The sequence below is a fragment of the Brienomyrus brachyistius genome, chromosome 14 (assembly GCF_023856365.1).
Source record: "Brienomyrus brachyistius isolate T26 chromosome 14, BBRACH_0.4, whole genome shotgun sequence".
Lineage (NCBI taxonomy): Eukaryota > Metazoa > Chordata > Actinopteri > Osteoglossiformes > Mormyridae > Brienomyrus > Brienomyrus brachyistius.
Window position 1 is genome coordinate 7160802 of NC_064546.1, and position 22070 is coordinate 7182871.

The 22070-nt window shown below is 39.5% G+C and overlaps 1 protein-coding gene across 5 annotated transcripts in view; it reads right to left on the reverse strand.

Moving 5' to 3' along the window:
- The window catches only part of txndc16 (thioredoxin domain containing 16), a 33884-nt gene extending 13623 nt beyond the window's left edge, over positions 1-20261 (reverse strand). The window contains exons 1-16 of one of the 5 annotated variants that reach the window (XM_048974134.1): positions 20021-20261; positions 10940-11022; positions 10699-10772; positions 10348-10422; positions 10131-10252; positions 9948-10038; positions 9707-9863; positions 8867-9033; positions 8720-8780; positions 8529-8646; positions 7036-7182; positions 6787-6846; positions 5151-5331; positions 4435-4571; positions 3699-3783; positions 3242-3380 (exon numbers count right to left, since the gene is read on the reverse strand). In XM_048974134.1, the coding sequence (XP_048830091.1) occupies positions 3242-3380; positions 3699-3783; positions 4435-4571; positions 5151-5331; positions 6787-6846; positions 7036-7182; positions 8529-8646; positions 8720-8780; positions 8867-9033; positions 9707-9863; positions 9948-10038; positions 10131-10252; positions 10348-10422; positions 10699-10721 (1563 nt within the window). In that variant the 5' untranslated portion in view covers positions 10722-10772; positions 10940-11022; positions 20021-20261. The other 4 variants (XM_048974131.1, XM_048974132.1, XM_048974135.1 and 1 more) reach the window with 4 other exon arrangements.
- Positions 20262-22070: the final 1809 nt, after the last annotated feature.

The window sequence follows — 22070 nt, forward strand, 5'->3', positions numbered from 1 at the left end:
ACACTAAAATAAGTTACTTGGGTTGAAACGGAACTTAATTATTATTTTTATTTAAATTTTTTAATCCGATAAATTTACTACTACTTACCAAAAGAACTTCTGCCTGAACCAAGTATGAACTAAAAACAAAACGAAATCGAAGTTGCTCTTGGGAGGTCGAAAAACCACAAAAACCCCCTCACAGCAGGCTACTGCCGGAGCGGGGAAAAAAGTGGAAAATGTCCTCCCGGCCCCGACTGGCGACCGAGCAAAGCTCAGGAGCAACTGTCCTTTTCTGGCGCTGAGTAACGTTACCGACGTTAGATATTATTAGCTATTTCGCCCCGCCGGTGTTTTTTACGGAGTTAAACGCGAACAGAAAACGCAGCTCACTGCCCGTAACAATCGCGTTGTTAATAAACAGATAGGACAGACAAGCACTCACGCCGACCAAAATAAGAACAATAAATAGAAATAACACAGCCACCCACTAAACAATTAAAGCACACAAACACTCAGAAAATACGTTCCAAACACCCCAAAAACAATCACAAACAATCCCAAAACAATCGCTGCAGCTCAACACCACTCTCTCGCAGTATCCCAGCAATCTTTCGCAGCAATCCCAGGATGCCAGAATGTGCCTGATTTTCCAGAGCAATACGAAGATGTGCCTGTATGACAGGTCTATAGCCTTCACGATTTTCATCAGCCATTCAGCCTATTTCAAGGAGAAGAACATGCCACTGTGTTGTTTGTTATCATTCTGTGTACCACACTGAATATGGACCAGAGAAAGCAAAGGAGAGAGTTGAGAAGCTCAGAAAAATCATTATAGTAGATTATTATATGTTAAAGGTAAAGGCTATAAGACCATCTCCAAGCAGCTTCATGTTTATGTGACGACAGTTGCCAATATTATTAACAAGTATAAGGTTTATGGGACTGTAGCCAACCTCCCAGGATGAGGAAATGCAACCCCAGGTTCAGAAGGATAGTGCGGATGGTAGATCTGCCTGGTTGCCCAGCCAGATCTGTCAGCTTCAGAGTCGATGGAACCAACGACCAAGAGTCGGGCTTCGCCAAACACTGTTCACCTATTTAATTAAATTGTTTCAACAAATAAACACTCAGGTTGAAACTATCTGTTGAGGTCTCCTTGGTTAAACTAAAGTTTTGAACGAACTGCAACCAATTAGTTCCAGAGACTACTATGTTCCACAAACGGCTTGCTCGAGGATATCCCCAAACCAAGGCTGATGCCCGGCTTCTGTACAACTGCAAAGTCTACACAGCAAAATTCAGCAAATAGCCTAAACATTCTCTGTGAAAAACATTCTTTAATGAACTCAGAAATGTTACATGCCAGTCGTCCTGTGAGTACTCTTCATCTGTTATACATGATATTTTTAATCAGAAGAAAACCAGCCCCCTGTCAGCATTGACACTAGCACCAGCACAGCACTATTGGAAACTTACAGTCGAGTCATGACTTGATGCTGACAAAGGACGTCTTTCTTAATTCAAATGCTTAACTTTGATTGTTAACTCCCACTCCAGCTCACCTAAGCAAATACTTGCATTTTATCAATGGGGCACTGGAATACACACTGAACATGTGCATTTGAACATTTGAAAACGTGAAATGCAAATAAGCAGCTAGTTCTTAAAAAGAACATGTTCTACTCTTTCCTAAGGGTAAACCAGTTGTTATTTACGATAATATTATTTTGCATATATATCTTTAATATCAAAGTAAAATTTTATCTCAAGAATTTTGTAAGGGTTCAGCATGTATGTATTATATATGTAATTATGTATCTACACTGAACAAAAATATAAACGCAACACTTTTGTTTTTGCTCCCATTTTTCATGAGATGGACTTAAAGATCTACAATTCATTCCAGATACACAATATTACCATTTCTCTCAAACATTTCTCACAAATCAGTCTAAATGTGTGATAGTGAGCACTTCTGCTTTGCTGAGATAATCCATCCCACCTCACAGGTGTGCCACATCAAGATGCTGATCTGACATCATGGGTAGTGCACAGGTGTACCTTATACTGCCCACAATAAAAGGCCACCCTGGAATGTGCAGTTTTGTCTCACAGCAAAATGCCACAGATGCCACAAGCATTGAGGGAGCGTGCAATTGGCATGCGGACAGCAGGAATGTCAACCAGATCTGTTGCTCGTGCATTGAATGTTCATTTCTCAACCATAAGCCGTCTCCAAAGGCGTTTCAGAGAATATGGCAGTACATCCAACCGGCCTCACAACCGCAGACCACGTGTAACCACACCAGCCCAGGACCTCCACATCCAGCAGGTTCACCTCCAAGATCGTCTGAGACCAGCCACTCAGACAGATAATGCACGGCCCCATGTTGCAAGGATCTGTACACAGTTCTTGGAAGCTGAAAATGTCCCAGTTCTTGCATGGCCAGCATACTCACCGGACATGTCACCCGTTGAGCATGTTTGGGATGTGCTTGACCGGCGTATACGACAGCGTGTACCAGTTCCCACTAATATCCAACAACTTCGCACAGCCATTGAAGAGGAGTGGACCAACATTCCACAGGCCACAATTGACAATCTGATAAACTCTATGCGAAGAAGATGTGTTGCATTGCATGAGGCAAATGGTGGTCACACCAGATACTGACCGGTTCTGAGTCCCCAGACCCCCAATAAAGCAAAAAACTGCACATTCCAGGGTGGCCTTTTATTGTGGGCAGTATAAGGTACACCTGTGCACTACCCATGATGTCAGATCAGCATCTTGATGTGGCACACCTGTGAGGTGGGATGGATTATCTCAGCAAAGCAGAAGTGCTCACTATCACACATTTAGACTGATTTGTGAGAAATGTTTGAGAGAAATGGTAATATTGTGTATCTGGAATGAATTGTAGATCTTTAAGTCCATCTCATGAAAAATGGGAGCAGAAACAAGAGTGTTGCGTTTATATTTTTGTTCAGTATAAGTATATAGAAACCTATCCTTTCAGACACCATTAAAGCTAATTATGCAAGCAAGAAGTTCAGATTGTAAATGATTATCATTACTTTGATTTTAGGTGAATTTTCTCTGTGTTATTTTGCAAAAATCAACCAACAAATATATGTCTCTTTACGATTCCATTTAACAAATACATGAGCAATGATTTCACCAATATGACAGACATTGCCCAGTTAAAGAAAACAAGCAAATATTATGGTCTGGGTAAGGCTGGCACATCAAAAGACTTACAAAACTCCCTCGTAGAGCTCTCTGGATATCTGCTACCAACTCTTGGGTATTGGAAAGATGAAGGGAATAAGTCTCCATAGGGACATCAAGACCTCTGCAGACAAACAGGGCTGGGAGCTGAACACCATAATTTTTGGCCCTGAAAACAATAAGGTTACAAATGAAATAATCCCACACAAAAAAGATGCAAAGCAGGCAAAATGTCATTATCCAACTGTGGACTATATATCATGAAGTGCATTATTCCACTGAACTATCAGATCAACATGAGAAAACAAAACAAACCTATTTCACAGAATTTCTCCAGGCATCTTAAGGAAGTATTATCAAAGAAACTTTAATTCATAAGGCCATCAATAAACATTCCACAGAAAAACAAAGAGTATTTTTCAACTTAAATGAAACAAACCCAGACACCAAGCACACTGCAAACAGACAAGTCATTTCCAATAGGTACCATTTCTCTGCCTGGTCATCTACAAAAAGTCCAAGTGTAGTTTCACCCCTCAGAACTCTTGCGGCTTCTTCAAACATAAACCTTCCTGGAAGAGGCAGGAATACAAAATATTCAAACATTATATGCCATCCATTATGGAATTGAGTGAGTGAATTGAAACATTACACAAATTGTGTTAGCTAAAACAAAAAAAGTTGTCAATCCTGGGGGGGAGAAATTATCTTTGAAATTATCTTATTTCAAATTGAGTAAAACATTGCATTTCAGATAGTATAGAAAAATGTCTTGCAGAGAGTTCAACAACATGTAACAGTTGTACCTTTTTCCAATGACCCAAAATAAATGGTAGCGCTTAAGCAGCGCGTCTGGCAAGACACTAGTCTGAGTAGGGTGCAGCTCTGCCGCCCAGCCTCTCTATAGCTGGCAGAGTCATCGTATCACTGTGGGTTTTTATATCTGCACACCAGCTTTCATCCCTCCTAAGATGCCAGCTGCTCTTCTTTCAAGTTAAAATTCAATTGTATTTGCATAAACCTTGTATGCTGTCTAACATTTTCTCCTTTCAGTACCTTTGTATATGGCGTCTAGTGTCCACCGCAAGCAGACTATGAACACAGGACTATATCATATTGAAATTCAAACCTTTAGAGAATGAGATGACATTACGCAAAGTCATCTTCAAGCAAGCAAACAAGCAAACAAACAAAAAAACAAATAATTTTTAAAATGATAATACCTGGGTCCTGAACTGAACTCAAAAGGCCTAGAACTGTGCCAGGAGAAAGCGAAGTGTATCTGTGGTAGATGTCTTCCTTCAGGAAGGACCAGACTTCATTCTCAGAGAACAAGATGACAGGGAGCGCCACATGGCACCTACCCAATATGAGAACAACGGCATGCAGGGATCAAGGGCTCAATAGCACATCTACATAGAGCAACACCTGAAACACTGCATCTGAGCTAAGGGGAAAAATTACATTTTACCTTCAGTGCCAGTAATTACAACTTATAAAATGCTGAACATTAGTGCCTAAATTGACTTAATAAACCACATATCTAGGATTATAACAATTTGCATAAGTATTTTCACATAAAATCATGCCACTGAGTATATATAAGGATGATGTTTTCAGTGTCATGGACCTAATAAATTTCACAATCATAAAAAATGAATAGAATATTACAAGCCAAATAAATGTGTCTTTTCCGAGGATGGCATGACATACATTTAGATGCATCTCACATATCTCTCTGCTTGCACATTTTTCAGTAAGTGGTATAATGCCTCAGTGTTTCTTTCTTCTTCCCTTCAGATTAATTCAATAGGAAATAAATGGGGAAAACAGCATCAAAACTGTCTTTCTTCATAAATGTCTCTTTGTTACTTCTTAGAAGTTCAGCTCAATGGACCATGATTGGAGAAAGCGGAGAAAGCTCACAGACAGAACCTACCGGCTAATGTAGCTGTGCAGAGCCTCTGCTCCCAGTATGCCTCTGTATGTTTGCGGTGGCTCCCAGCGGCGGTACGTCCTTATTGTGGGGAAGGAAGAGACCATCTCGCTGCCACATAAGTCCACCCACTCACCACAGTCCACTGAGGCAAGCAGCATGTTAGGAATCCCTGCAAGCATGCCTGCATCATATAAAGTACGTACAGAGAACCACTGCAACTCATACTTTCATGTCCTAAATTATACTGTCCTGTTTTAGGAGGCAAAAAGGCAGATTCACATTTATGAATGAAGGATTTTCATGAGCACACTGTTTTAGGTCATTTCATATTTGATTAGTTCAAACTCAAAGTTTGAGTGCACCTGTTTATATATGCAATCATAATTATCTAGACTATAAAATATGTATGTTTGTATATTCACAGGAGTGCATGTCAGAATTATGGATTAATAGGTATATACAATGTCCACAGAAAGTTTTGGGATGCTTGCTTAATTCAGTAAAAATATTGCTAATTTATCCGTTTTATTACAAAAATCATTACTTTTGGGGACAGCGTGTGGCTCAGTGGGCTAAGCTTCTGCACCTGTGATCAGAAGGTCACTGGATTGAGCCCAGCCTTGGCACAACCGCAGGTCCGTGAGCAGAGCCCTTAACCTCCAGATCCCTGGGTACTGCTATGGGGGGCTGCCCTTCATAGCTTGCTCTCACCTACAGAGAACAAGTTGGGGAGGCGTAAGGAGATTTTCCCCATGGAGATTAATGAAGATTCAATTAATATTATTTGTTTACAACCAGTAGTTTTAAGTAAAACATACAATTCAAGTAGTAATACATTGAACCAAATTATAGTTTTAAAATAACTGTTCTGAGTTAAATAGTTCATCAACAAGCAGTCTCCTTGGGTGCTTTTTAATTAGTAACACCTTTGTAATAACATAAAACACTAAATAAATGTGTGACGTATCCATTTTTTAGGGCCAATGACTACAACTGTAATTAATAGCAAAATGGCAAGAACAAATAAAATGTGTGGAAGATATGTGCAGATGCATTAAACATTGCTTATCAGTGGGATTTTGTTATGAAACCAATAAATTTGCAATATTTTACTGAATTAAGCAAGCCTCCCAAGACTTTCTGTGAGAACTGTAAGTTAGACATATTTGTGGACCTTTCATATCCCTTTATCAGACACATAGATCCCTTTATCAGACACATTGTGATCACACAATTCTGCAAGTTCGGTTCCAAATATTAACCCTAAAGGAGACAGTAGCATGGTCTAGGGTTACTTTACTGGTGAGAGACTTATTGATCTTTACTAAAACCATGTGACACTCACATTGGTACCACAGTCAATTCTATACCATCTGGAAAGCCCTTTGTTCTTCGGGGAAGAGAACTACCCAAAACACACCTTAAAATTTTAAAACAACTGTCAGGGGAAGAATGTCAGTAATGAACAGCTCAAACTTATGAGCTGGTCTGCCTGTTCTCCAAGCCTCAGCATTTGTATGGGATAAAGTGGACATCAAAACAAAGAAAGTGACAGAAACTGCTGCTTAACATGATTTCCTGCAGCAACATGCTAACCAAATTCCTTGTATTTGAAAAGCATAAGGTATATTCTTACCTTCTAATGTATTAGCAACTTCTTTAAAAGACTGCAAAAGACCCATGGACAGGGCATCCCCTTAAGAACAACCAAAAAACAAGTATTTCAGAATTCTTTTCCAAGATAGCCATGCAGTTTGAATGTAATTAATTATTCTTCACTGTAAGTTCAAAACTGGTGTATCCATTTTGTTTCATTTAATATGATTTAAATGTAATAAATAATATACTATACTTGAATGAAAATGTAAAGTGTAAAGCCACTTACATCTGACAAAGAAGAGCACCACAATAATATTTGTTCCTTTCACAACTGCACCAAAGGTATGTGTTGTCAATTCAGATACTGGTCCCAAATCCAACTCCACATCCCTGTACTGATATACGGTATCCACCACCTCATCATCTAAAACATCTGACAGCATCAGATAGACAGAAATCCATTAGTGTTAAAAGGCAGTCTGCTCTATTAAAAGCATTAGTACAGAGGCAGGCAAAATAAATCAAGTACAGACGCTCCTCTACTTACTAATGAGATATGTTCCGAACAGCCGTTCGTATCTTGAAATGTTCATAAGTCGTTATTCAGCATCATTTTAACGATATACGCAAGCGCAAAGAGCTAGGATGCTGGGAGTACGCATGCTACGCTGCTGCGCAGTGGGAGTAGTGGCCAGAAGTCGTACTAGTTGGAATTGACACGCAGAAAAAAAAATTGACGTTGTGGACAGGAAACGGGAGCCCAAGGAACACAATTTGGACTTACAGTCCTCTTCGTTCATATCTCTGAAAGTTCGTGCGTTGAAAGTTTGTAAATAAAGGAGCGTCTGTACTGACAATTCTGCATGGTAAAAGCATGGTATTTGAACTCACTACCTTCTGGACACAGAGTTCTAAGCTTCTATCTAGAGCAAATCCATAGTTAATCTTAACGGAATCTATCATTTTGCCCTCTAAAGGAACTCACGAGTTTCTATCCATTCTCCACCATACTGCTATAGTTCTAGTTTCACTCAAGTCCATTAACAGCGCTAGTAGATGAATGTTGTCTGACTGCGCCGGGATAGCCAAAATGGCATCACTTTCTGGAAACATCTTAGAAAGGTTTATGACATGATCACAGATGTCCTGTACATCCCATGATGGGACAAAGTCAAGTGGGGAAGACACTCCTAGACATCCCAGGGTGTGGCAAGGTCAAGAGGGGAGGACACTCCTGGACATCCCAGGGTGGGGCAAAGTCAGGTGGGGAGGATACTTCGAGGCATCCCAGGGTGAGACAGTCAGATGGGGAGGACACTCCTGGATATGCCAGGGTGAGACAAAGTCAGGTAGGGAGGACACTCCTGGGCATCCCAGGGTGAGACAAAGTCAGGTGGGGAGGACACTCTTCTGTGCCTTATTCCAAATCATTATGCATTATGATTTTTTTCCAGTCCAAAATCAAACTGGTGATAAGTGATCTGGCATTTTTAAATTACCCATAGTGTGAGCATGCCCTGCAATAGACTGGCATCCTGTCCAGGCAGTTACTAGTGCATCCTGAAATAAGATCAGGGTCACCACTAACCTGTTTGGAAAATTACACATTAGTTTATCTCAAGCATCAGGTAGAACACTTATAACAATGGACCCACCCAACAATGAATGTAAAAGTGCTGACGTCGATGTATATTAATTTAATCCTAACTGCATTTTATTTCCACATTTATTTATTAAAATTTGGAAAAAAATGTCAAAGACACATAAAAATGTATATACCAAGGACAGTCCAATCATTGTAGTCATCCTCTTCCTCTTCTTTCTGAACCATCTTCTCCCAGAATAGATCAACGACTTCCTCAGTGCTTTTTAAGGTAAAGTATTTTATTTCTGATCCCTAGAAAACAGAGATATCATTTCAAAACAAAGTTAAATATTAAACCATTTGAAAAGTTAGATATTTTATTTACCTCTCCAGGAAGCCTGTAAGCAGCATTATATTCCATAGATGTTTTCACATCCAGGCTGTCCCTGTACCACCCCAAAACAAGTGAATGGTGTCAATTTGTATGACTTGAGCATAATTATAAAATCAGACCTAAGTTTCTTGTGCAAACCTGCAGATGAGAACCACCACAAGCTGACCCCGAAGCCTCCAGGCCAAAGTCTCAGCAGTCACTCTGTCGAGAGCAAGGGTGTCGGCTTGAGAGAAGAGAAAGAGCAGAGGTGCATGCAGATGGCTGTATGGCAGTTTCACCTCTGATGGGTCAGCCGACACCTCCGTCTATGTATGCAAAAAACAAAAGGTACATGGGAGTAGGGGGAAAGCAAAAAGGTCTGAGAAACACCGGCTAAAACATGCAAATGTAAAAATACAAGCAGAGACCATCACTTAAGTTTCACTGTGTTTGATGCAACACTGGTGTCAAACACACGTTTCCCATGCAGAACACACATCTAAAAGCAGCACAACACATTTGTTTCCACAACTTATATTGACTTTTTTGCTCATTTTGGAAAATACAGACTGTGAAAGAATAACAGGGTATATAGGAGGGGCACAATGGCACCATGACTACATTAGGAATTTAAATATAAATACAAATACAAACATACTGCATTTTGCTTAATTTGACTCCAAGCAACATGTTAGAATACAGCTTTAGGATGACCAAATAATCCATGTCAATAATCCATATTAAGCGACCCAAACAGAAAGTTCTACAATCCAAAGTAGAAAACATAACCTACAGAAGTTGTCATAAGTAGGCTTTGATACTACTATTATTATCTGTTTTAAATCACAATATGACTACTACTATTACAAGTTCCATTACCTTTTTTCAGTAACATACTCATATTTAACAAACGTCCAAATATTATCATAAAGTCCTTAAGCCCTAGTTAGCATATTGCCAGACATGATAACCTTGAGGGACACAGTTTAGACCTCTCACCACTAATGGTGCTTCCATCAACTGTAGGAAGGTATAGATATTCAGTGTAGTGAGGGCTCTCCTCATGACTGTGTGGGGGCAGGGGTCACTCTGCTGCAAGACCTCTTTACAGTGCAGAAACCACAAGCGTGACTGTGGAGGGGATGAGTCTTCCACACTGCAGAAGTTGAAGAACTACACTATAACATGACAAACATTCCACATCACAGTTATGTTTCAGGGCTTTAACATTTCTACTGACCCCAAATACTTTATCACTGAGCCTCCTGCTGTCAGCACAAATTGGTATCTGGCTCCATAAACAAATGCAGCCTCCATCACTGCTCTGTGCTCTACAAACAAACAAATGATCAAGACCAGACTGGTTTGTTGCAGAGCGGAAAACCATTAGGTGGCCACATCTCTCACGATTACCATAACATACCTGGGAGTCCTAGAGTCGCAATCTGCGCAAGAACAATGTCAGCCTTCCCTTTGACATTCTTCTCTATGCTCCAGAGCTCCTCTGGTGTCTGTACATTCCTCAGTTCATTAAAGAGCACAGTACTGAGGGAACACAAACACATAAAGAATTTCAAAAACCATAAGCAGGATCACACCATACATACTGCAACTAAGATGGATTTAAATTAGCCACTCACAAAAGAACATGAGCCACAATGGCACTGACATCAAATACGGTGTCAGTAACAAAGCTCTTCATAAGCTCAGAGCCCCTAGCAAAAGAGAAAAGAACCAATCAGAAAAAAGCTATTTCTGGTGCATGTTTGAGACTAATCAGATATGGAACTGCACAATCTTTATACATACCTCTTAAGAGAATTTAAGATTTTATACAAGTCAAAAACCAGTTTCCAGAAACAATCTATTTTTCAGAAACAATTCAAGTCAGTCACACTGCATAATACTAGATACACATTATTTCCATCATTCTATTTAACAATATTTGAACTTAAAATTAAGATATTTCAAAGTGAAACAAGAAAACATACCGAAACAAATATGCTTTCTTCATAACGAGTTCCTTTGTACAATACTTCGGGACAGGTATTTCACTGCAGTTCACCTAAAGGTTTTACATAAAATATTTTAAATGATAGTCACAAATAATATAAAAAAATCTAAAAAAAATAATTAGTGTAATTAATTAGTGATTATTCCACAGGTAATTTCCAAAAGGTACCGGACTAAATGACTTAAACAGTCCTGTATTCTCCTGGTTTTTCTCATTACCTTAGCGACTAGAATGCCATAATCATCTAAAGCATCTGCAGATTTTTCCAGCTGCTCCAGGAAAAGCCCAATTGTTGGAGTAACTGAAACAAAAAAGGCAAATTAATAAAGTTATTAAGCATAGTATCTCTTGCAGTGTATAACAAACATCCATCTCGTACCCTCTGTAAATGAAATATTCAGAAGGGTTTTTAAGACTTTTTATGCCTTTAAACTCCCACCACACTATTTAATACTGCGGGGTAAAACTAACAAATATTAAATAAGAACATAATAATATATAACTGATTTAATACACTACCAGTCAAAAGTTTTTGCACACCACAGGTTTTCACCACTTCTCCATTTATTTAATAAACTACATGTTTTTTATTAATGTGTTGTGCTGCCTTTATAACATGGAAAGAGTATGTAACAGTGCATGTCTGACATCCTATGAAGTGGTTGAGGGGTGATGGCATAGTCAAATCCTAGGCTCCCCTTTAACTTTAAATGCACTAATTAACTCTTTTATCCCATGAAACAGAGCAATATTTTATGTCCCTTGTAGAAGGAATGCCTTGAATTTTCTCTGCTGTTATAACTGCTAGAGGGGGTTACTTTGATGAATCAAAAATATGACAATTGAAGTTTTTTAAATGAGGCGTGGCCGGGCACATTGTCAGCATGTTGCTATTTTATGGCAGTGAAATGACAAACAGAAACCATGTCTAAGGTCAGTGGTGCATTGTTAAATGGTATTTAAAGGGCACGTTTCAGAAACAGGCAGGTGCACAATGCTCGTGGACACAGGAAGTGCACTAATGATATATTTTTTTAGATCATTATATATGTTTTATTATACAGCATACCTGGTCCTTTCACGTAATCATACTGGTTAATGAAACACTGACTCAAACACCAAAAGAAAAACAATATATATATTAAGGAACAAACTATACCATTAAAAAGATATTTTGAATTAATGACCAGAATTAAGCATGCACTATAAGTGAAAGGACATTAGGATTGCTGAAAATGAGTTTCAGATGTTTAGATAAGTCAGATGGAACATTGCAACACAGCCCTCAGAAGGTCACAGCATTTTTTGTGGCGTGTTGTATGTTGCATTACATTGCCATGCGTGATGGATGTCTGCTGGACATAAGTGAGGACACATTAGATGACTTTAGAAGGTATGATGCTGAACTGCATGCGCCGGTGCCAACAAAGGAATATATGCTGGTAGCTCCACGGGCAAGGAGGGATCAGCTGACAGAAGAACTGAATCATCTGTAGCCTGGTAAAGAATCTAAATTGTGAGATGTAGAAAAATAACAGCCCTATTGACTTTTATTTGAACATTTTAAAACACCTTAAAAACTGTAAGTTGTGTTTTCTTTGAAAAAATATTGCAGTTTTATTTATATTTTTTGAAATGCAGAAGCAAAATTAAAATAGAAAAACAAACAAACATAATAAAAACCGTGTTCCTAGCTTCAGTGCTCCTTCAGCAGCAAACTTCCGCCTCTTCTGACATCATTATACCGTTATCGGTACTAGCTGGTGATGCCAGAAGATGAGGATACTCTCACTGTTACCTCATTCCATGCCCTTCACCTCGAAAGGCTTAGGTGTAACAGTGCTGCTCCCATAGATAAGCTCATCGAGAGCGCAAAGAATGTGTTCCAGCTTCAGGGGAATCACACTCCTTAGCCTCCCTGGGAAGGTCTATTCTGGGGTACTGGAGAACAGGGCCCGCCCGTTGGTTGAATCTTAAATCCAGGAGGAACAATGTGGATTCCATCCTGGTTGTGGGACGCTGGACTGGCTCTTTACCCTCGCATGGACACTGGAGGGTTCATGGGAGTTTACCCAAGCAGTCTACATGTGTTTTGTGGACTTGGAAAAGACATATGACCTTGTCCCTTGGGAGGTTCTATCGGGAGTGCTCCAGGACTACGGGGTACAGGGCCCTTGTTGCAGGCCCTCAGATCCCTGTACAAACAGAGTGAGCATTTGCTTTGCATTGCATTGTACTCGTTCCCGGTGTGTGTTCGACTCTGCCTTTTGTCACTGATTCTGTTCATAACTTTTAAGGACAGAATTTATAGCCAAGAGGCAGAGGGGGTCTAGCTCAGGGGCCTCAGGATCGCATCTTTGCTTTTTGTGGATGATATGGTCCTGCTGGCGTCGTTGGGCTGTGACATGTACTGGGGAGGTTTACAGCTGTGTGTTAGGCGGCTGGGATGACACTGGTTGTCCAAAATTGGTGGATAGCCCTCTCCTGGGTGGGGGGGGGTGAGTTGCTGCCGGAAGAGCATGAGTATCTTAGGGCCTTTTTCACGAGTGAAGGAAGAAAGGAGAGGGAGATTGACAGACAGATCGGTGCTGCCTCATCAGTGATGCAGACGCTGTACCATTCTGTTGTGGTAAAAATGGAGCTGAGCCAGAAGGCAAAGCTTTCAGTTCACCAGTCCATCTATATTCCTACCTTCACCTATGGTCATGATCTCTGGGTAATGACCAAACGAATGAGGTTGCGGATACAAGCGGCAGAAATGAGTTTCCTCTACAAGGTGACTGGGCTCAGCCTGAGAGATAGGGTGAGAAACTCAGACATTCAGGAGGGGCTCAAAGTAGAGCCACTGCTCCTCCACATTGAAAGGAGCCAGCTGAGGTGGTTCAGGCATCTAGTTAGGATGCCTCCTGGACAGCTCCCTGGGGATGCAGCCTCGGGGCAGACCCGGGGCAGACCCAGGACACACTGGAGAGATTATATCTCTCGGCTGGCTGGGGAACACCTCGGTATTCCCCCGATGGAGCTGAAGGGTGTGGCTGGTGAGAGGGAAGTCTGTGCATCTCTGCTTAGACTGCTGCCCCCATGACCTGATCCTGGATAAGTGGCAGAAGATGGATGGATGGATGGATGGATGGATATTATTTATGGGTGAGCCCTAGGTCTTTCATCTTGTCCAAGGCTTCCAGGGAAATTACAATTTTGTTCTTATTACCTTGTGTTTTGTAGAATGACAATAAATCTTACCTAGTCTTATCTACTAAAATTGCACTGTATCATGCATCCAGGCAGAGAGAGGTACTCATGTGTAGGTGTCCATTTACTTCACAGAATTCAAATCTTGCTTAAACTTTAAATATAAATTACTGGTAAAGTTTCTGCAAACACTTGCTCCTTCATGATAGTGCCATGCCAGGCTCATGCATGTCAGTGCCTTAAAATCCATGTGCAACTGGTCAAATATTAGCAGTAACAAATGTGACCAACACAATGACAGTAATCTGTGCTTAAACTAATATTTAAAAATAGATTTTTCTCTCATGGCAACCTAAAAATTGTCATCTAGAAGAACTGAATTTGTAACTGAATCGATCCCCCCCCCCCCCCCCCAGTTTTAACGCATATTAAAATACTGTGATTTGTTGCTCTGATTTGATGATTTGTTAAATCATTTTCCCCAAACAGGTAACCAAAAATCAGTAACACAAAAATGCATAAACTGTTTTTAAATCCTTCAATTTTATTGCATGTATCCCACAATAAACAATCAATGCTTATGATTATGGAAGATTATAAGCACAAAAATTCAAATGGCAATTCATTTTGCAATTGTCAATTCAATATTCAACCAGAGCATGCATTTGTCATTTCAATATTTAATCTGTGCATGTAATTTGAAAATACATTTTGCAATCGGCAATTCAATGTGCAAAGTGCTTATGCAATCCTTAATTCATTTCATAATGTTTTGAATAAAAAATAGAATGACAATTCACTGAATTGCATTTCGTTTTGCCATGGGCTTTTTGCCTCTTTATTCAAATGGCAATGGCGTCCCCGGGAATTGCATTGCATGTTGGGGAGAAAACTCAATTTGCAATTCCCAACTGTCAGATCGCTCATCAAGATGGACCTTCATTAACGACGTCACTTCCTTGTTTAGGGCCTCGCTACCATTGATTTGTTCGTTTAGTTAGAATGAGTAATGGCGGCAGAAGAGCTTGCAGCAAATATTTCTGCCTTAGCAGATGACATGGAAATTAATCGGGTATCAGCAGTAGATGCGTTTGATAGGTTGTTTGTGTTGTCACAGAGGGTAACCAACTGCGTGACTTGATGTAACGCCTGAGCTACATTAGTTTGCACCCTTCTCGTATCAAGTCCAGTTAAGATTGTAAGTTCCTCTACCCTCTGTGACAACACAAACAACCTATCAAACGCATCTACTGCTGATACCCGATTAATTTCCATGTCATCTGCTAAGACAGAAATATTTACTGCAAGCTCTTCTGCCGCCATTACTCATTCTAACTTTTTTTTTTTTTACGTTTTAAAGAACTTTATTTAGAGCAAAACAATTACAAACTCAAAAAAACAGTTACTTATAAAAGTCTACATAACAATATATCACACCTCCTGTGGTAAAAGCATGTTATTGCAATGATATAATCAGCATGTTACAATCAAATAAGGAAAAGTGCAACTAGTTATAATTATTACAAATAATAAAAATAATAAATAATAATAAAAAAATTTAAAAAAATAATAAAGAAGATAAAGGGGGTTTACTCATTCTAACTAAACGAACAAATGCGTTGAATGGTAGCGAGGCCCTAAACAAGGAAGTGACGTCGTTAATGAAGGTCCACCTTGATGAGCGGTCTGACAGTTGGGAATTGCAAATTGAGTTTTCTCCCCAACATGCAATGCAATTCCCGGGGACGCCATTGCCATTTGAATAAAGAGGCAAAAAGCCCATGGCAAAACGAAATGCAATTCAGTGAATTGTCATTCTATTTTTTATTCAAAACATTATGAAATGAATTAAGGATTGCATAAGCACTTTGCACATTGAATTGCCGATTGCAAAATGTATTTTCAAATTACATGCACAGATTAAATATTGAAATGACAAATGCATGCTCTGATTGAATATTGAATTGACAATTGCCAAATGAATTGCCATTTGAATAAAGAGGCAAAAAGCCCATGGCAAAACGAAATGCAATTCAGTGAATTGTCATTCTATTTTTTATTCAAAACATTATGAAATGAATTAAGGATTGCATAAGCACTTTGCACATTGAATTGCCGATTGCAAAATGTATTTTCAAATTACATGCACAGATTAAATATTGAAATGACAAATGCATGCTCTGGTTGAATATTGAATTGACAATTGCAAAATGAATTGCCATTTGAATTTTTGTGCTTATAATCTTCCATATATGATAAGATGTATATTTTAGTTGAGTTTTGAAATTAGTTTTGTCATTTTTTTTCTCATCTCAGTAATTCTTGCCCAGGATTTGATTAAATACTTTTATTACAGAAAGAAATGGTAACTATCCCAAAGGCAAAATTTACAGTTTAGACAATGAATCTGTATAACTTTAGTCTGTCTTCAAACTAATTTTAGAATTAGAATTTAGAAGAATTAGAATTTTAAAAATTGGATAAAAATTATATTTTATGGTAATGAGTTTGTGAAAATAACCAATATACATACTCACAATCACCGTTTATATTAATTCTACAATAATTTGGGGATTCAACATATAAATATGATTATAAGTTTCAATAATAGATGCAATTAATCATGATAAATTTTTTTTACTGATTCCAAGTGCTAAATTTTACCCAAATGCTCAGAGTCTTAGTCATGTCTCTGAGACTATGCCGATTTATTCATTGCAAAATTTATGTACACTGAACAAAAATATAAACGCAACACTTTTGTTTTTGCTCCCATTTTTCATGAGATGGACTTAAAGATCTACAATTCATTCCAGATACACAATATTACCATTTCTCTCAAACATTTCTCACAAATCAGTCTAAATGTGTGATAGTGAGCACTTCTGCTTTGCTGAGATAATCCATCCCACCTCACAGGTGTGCCACATCAAGATGCTGATCTGACATCATGGGTAGTGCACAGGTGTACCTTATACTGCCCACAATAAAAGGCCACCCTGGAATGTGCAGTTTTGTCTCACAGCAAAATGCCACAGATGCCACAAGCATTGAGGGAGCGTGCAATTGGCATGCGGACAGCAGGAATGTCAACCAGATCTGTTGCTCGTGCATTGAATGTTCATTTCTCAACCATAAGCCGTCTCCAAAGGCGTTTCAGAGAATATGGCAGTACATCCAACCGGCCTCACAACCGCAGACCACGTGTAACCACACCAGCCCAGGACCTCCACATCCAGCAGGTTCACCTCCAAGATCGTCTGAGACCAGCCACTCAGACAGATAATGCACGGCCCCATGTTGCAAGGATCTGTACACAGTTCTTGGAAGCTGAAAATGTCCCAGTTCTTGCATGGCCAGCATACTCACCGGACATGTCACCCGTTGAGCATGTTTGGGATGTGCTTGACCGGCGTATACGACAGCGTGTACCAGTTCCCACTAATATCCAACAACTTCGCACAGCCATTGAAGAGGAGTGGACCAACATTCCACAGGCCACAATTGACAATCTGATAAACTCTATGCGAAGAAGATGTGTTGCATTGCATGAGGCAAATGGTGGTCACACCAGATACTGACCGGTTCTGAGTCCCCAGACCCCCAATAAAGCAAAAAACTGCACATTCCAGGGTGGCCTTTTATTGTGGGCAGTATAAGGTACACCTGTGCACTACCCATGATGTCAGATCAGCATCTTGATGTGGCACACCTGTGAGGTGGGATGGATTATCTCAGCAAAGCAGAAGTGCTCACTATCACACATTTAGACTGATTTATGAGAAATGTTTGAGAGAAATGGTAATATTGTGTATCTGGAATGAATTGTAGGTCTTTAAGTCCATCTCATGAAAAATGGGAGCAGAAACAAGAGTGTTGCGTTTATATTTTTGTTCAGTATATGTATGTGTGTATATGTATAATATAGATGATGCTAGCAGATAGAATATTTACAATTAAATAGCATAAATTGAATCCCCCCCACTAATAAGCCAGATAACTATTTGTTTCTGTATGTCTTAATGTCCATATCTAAAAACTTAGTTCATATTACTTATATTCTTTATATGTCTAAATATTTATATTCTTTTTACTTTCTCCTTTGCGCTACACGCACACACACAAGTTGCAGTTAGCTGGCAAACCAGCTGCTCCACAAGAGCAGGGTATACATAAAATAGGTACTATGTACCAGATTCCAACTTTGAAAATTAAACACTAGCAAAAAAGGCATTAGCATTTTAGCTTTGGAAATAAACATATAATTACTGTAAGGCAATGACGTTGACAAAAAAAATGACAGTTATTCATTCCCCGGGCAGCCCCCTCACCCCATCTCCCTCATATAATCAGTATTCTTCATAGATCCTCCTACCACAATCTGTAGTCCTACAGTAGGCTTGGGTTGCATCTAATACTTTGTATCTTCATGCATGGGGGATTTTGACCAAAAAATCCCACAGTATACCAATAATATTACTGTAAATCTGCTCAAGCCTACCCTACACACTCATTGCACCTGTTGTTGTATATGCTGATTAGGACAAGGCCTAAATGACATGACTGAATTCCGTCATGATAAACTTTACGATAATTGTAGTTGCACATAAACATTACTGTAATATTGCCCAAGCCTACCCTACACACTCTCTTAACCTCTCCAAAAAATATTTATTAAAACCCCATCCATGCTAAATTTCTACTGATATAATGTGCTTAATTTTTGAGTTACTGGGCTAAGAAGATCAAGTGTCCATCACTATGTGGTGCTGTTTCAGAATTTGATCACTTCCAATTCCTTAAAGTCCTAAACTCCTAAAAGTTTGAAAAATACTGATTAAATAGTTTTTGAGTTATTTTATTGATGAGAAAATGTGTTTAGCGATAATGGCACTTAGTTCCAAACCAATATTCTGGATTTCCTCATCTGGCCCTAAAAGTCCCCCCCCCCCCCCCCAAGCCAGTCTAGTTCCCCCCAAATGTTTCGTCCTACTAGGGAGTTTTTCCTTGCCACTGTCATCTCTGGCTTGCTCACTGGGGGCATTGAGCAGGGACAATAAAAGCACTTTGAGACAATGTAATATTGTAAAAATAAGATTCAATTAAATATATATATAATTAAAATGAATTGAATTGAATATATATCCCCCCCCCCTGGGAAAAACAAACAGAGATAATATTCCAATAAGATTATTTAATTATTATTTACTAAATAATTAAATTTGAAACTATTTTCATTCAAATCAAATCAAGAGCCATTAAAAAAAACTAGAAGGCATATATATATATATATATATATATATATATATATATATCTTTGTTCACATATTCAAGTATACATTTCTTTTAATAATTTTAATTTAATATTTCTTAATTTCACCCCTCCAGCAGTACTGAACATAAAAATGCAGTTCAATAAAATCAAAATTAAAACGGTTTGGATTACTTACCATGGTTACCAAAGTAAACGAAGGATGTCTTCCCTGATTGCATTATACGCAGGAAACTCTCTCTCGTGAGCTCTTTCAATTTTGAAGCATTTACTGTAGTGCAAGGCTTTAGGTGCAGCCCCAAAGATAAAACCAAACACACGTACCACGCCATACTACAAATGATTAGTATTGTAGTATTATAGTTTATCAGTGATATCCCATTTGCACAGCACCTCAAGTTCTCCGATACACAGCCGACTGCTAACCTCTGAATATTTTAATGGAAGGTTTCGAGTTCTTGCCAAATGTTTAACATGTATCTTATCAATTCAGTTCCTTTCGTAAAACATTTCCGTAGCTATGCACTAAAGCTACCCATTCAACATACCACTGCTCAAGGAATTTAAAAAGGACTCCGTACTAGCCCAATTACAACCATATTACAACGCCTTCATAACCATGGTTATTAAACACTTCATTTTTCATGCCTAAAACGTTAACTTCCGGTACCGCTGCAGACTCTGTGGTGACGTATTTTGACGTATGTCGCAAAGTACGCGGGGATTTCTTAAAATCAACAAGAGGTATGCTACATCTACGTAGTAATATCTTTTGATTGTGTTTGGGGTTGTTCTTCACTGTATTCTATGAATAAGTAAACATTCATTATACAACCTTTCACACTTCTTTAGAGGCATGTTGGTCTCTGATAAGCCAGCAGTCTTCCTCGTGTTCGATGTAAACGTTTGTCGTCACTGATGCTGTGCATTGTGGTCTATACACTTGGACAACGACAGCTTCCATGCGACTTTTGCCAAAGTGTGGATAAAGTGCACGTCAAGCTTGCTGCACTTGGTTTATTTGAGGAACGAGATACCCGTGAACACTTGCACTAGGCGCAACAAATAGATGTAGCTGGGTCGTGCGACCACTACATGACACGCCCAGTACACGACAAACCCCCAGAGGCACGACCATAACTAGCGGAAAAGACTTTTTCAAAATAAAAGTACAGCCATATGCGCATCATAGTTTACTATGAAAAGTTACTGGAGAATATACAACTACAATGAGCTTTAGTTTGGAGCATGCCGGCAGATGCACTGTATATTTACAATTAAATAGCATAAATAGAATGGGGGAGTATGTACAGACACTCATATATATATATATATATATACACACACATACATACATACATGTATATGTGTGTGTGTGTGTGTACAAGATAATATGTAAGTATGTAACTAAATATATACACACAATAAGGTGCTGGTAAGTAAGTTAACAGAGGTAGAACTTTCAAGTGGTCTAAACGCACATAAATATGGAAATTGCACATATGGGGTATTGCTTAAGAATGTACAAGATCAGTGTTGACAGTTCCGAAGTGTGATGTATGTGGGGTAAAAACTGTTCCTCAGCCGGGTTGTGCATGCGTAGAGGGTTTTGTAGCAGAGGTGTAAAGAGTGTGTCCAGGGTGGGAAAGGTCCTTGATTATTTTTCCAGCTCTGCGGCTGCACCGGGTGTGATGGATTTCTTCCAGTGATGGAAGCTGGGTGCCAGTGATCCGCTGGGCTGTCCTGATGATGCGCTGCAGGGTCTTCCTGTTCTCTGAGGTGCATCCAGAGTACCACGCAGTGATGCAGCATGTGATCACTGACTCTATGGTGCACCTGTAGAAGTTCACCAGGAGCTACTGTGGAAGTTGTGCTTTCTTCAGGCTCCACAGGAAGTGGAGCTTCTGAAGTCCTTTTTTGGTTATGGTTGAAGTGTTTCTGGTCCATGACAGGTCACAGCTGATCTGAACCCCAAGGGATCGAAAGCTCTGAACCACCTCAACCTTCTCACCACCGATGCTGATGGGGTGGTGGCCCCCCATCAGCTAGGCTGAATCAATTTTCTTCAAATCCATCTCACATGTACTTCACCTCACACAGATGTCATACTGATGTGATTTTGACTTTTGTCAAGACCAATCCCCTTTTCAGAGTAGCCAAATAAAAATATGGAGATCTCACATTATCTGTTATCACTTGTCAAAAATGCTGGCATACCCCATCTTGGACTACTTCCTTCATTAGACGGGGAAAGCCTCCACTCACCTAGAGAATAAATCATTATTAGCTATAGACAATGCTGGATAGGTAATAACTGGTAAATTACTAAGGTCCTCAACAGTGAATACCCGTGCAAAACTATCATTGAACTCATTTACTATATCAATGTCGTTTACTATTATAAGACCCTTACTATCCTGCAGATTAGTAATTTCAGGTTTTAGAGCTCTTTTAGAGTTAAAATACTGGAAGAAACTTTTAACGTCATCCTTAGCTTCCAATGCAACCATCCTTTCGACATTTCTTTTAGCTCGTCTAATATCATTTTTTAACTCAGCCTGTAGGGGGCGGCATGGTGGTGCAGTGGTTAGCACTGTTGCCTCACACCTCTGGGACCCAGGTTCGAATCTCCGCCTGGGTCACATGTGTGTGGAGTTTGCATGTTCTCCCCATGTCGTCGTGGGGTTTCCTCCGGGTACTCCGGTTTCCCCCCACAGTCCAAAAACATGCTGAGGCTAATTGGACTTGCTAAATTGCCCATAGGAATGCATGTGAGAGTGAATGGTGTGTGAGTGTGCCCTGCGATGGGCTGGCCCCCCATCCTGGGTTGTTCCCAGCCTCGTGTCCATTGCTTCCGGGATAGGCTCCGGACCCCCCGCGACCCA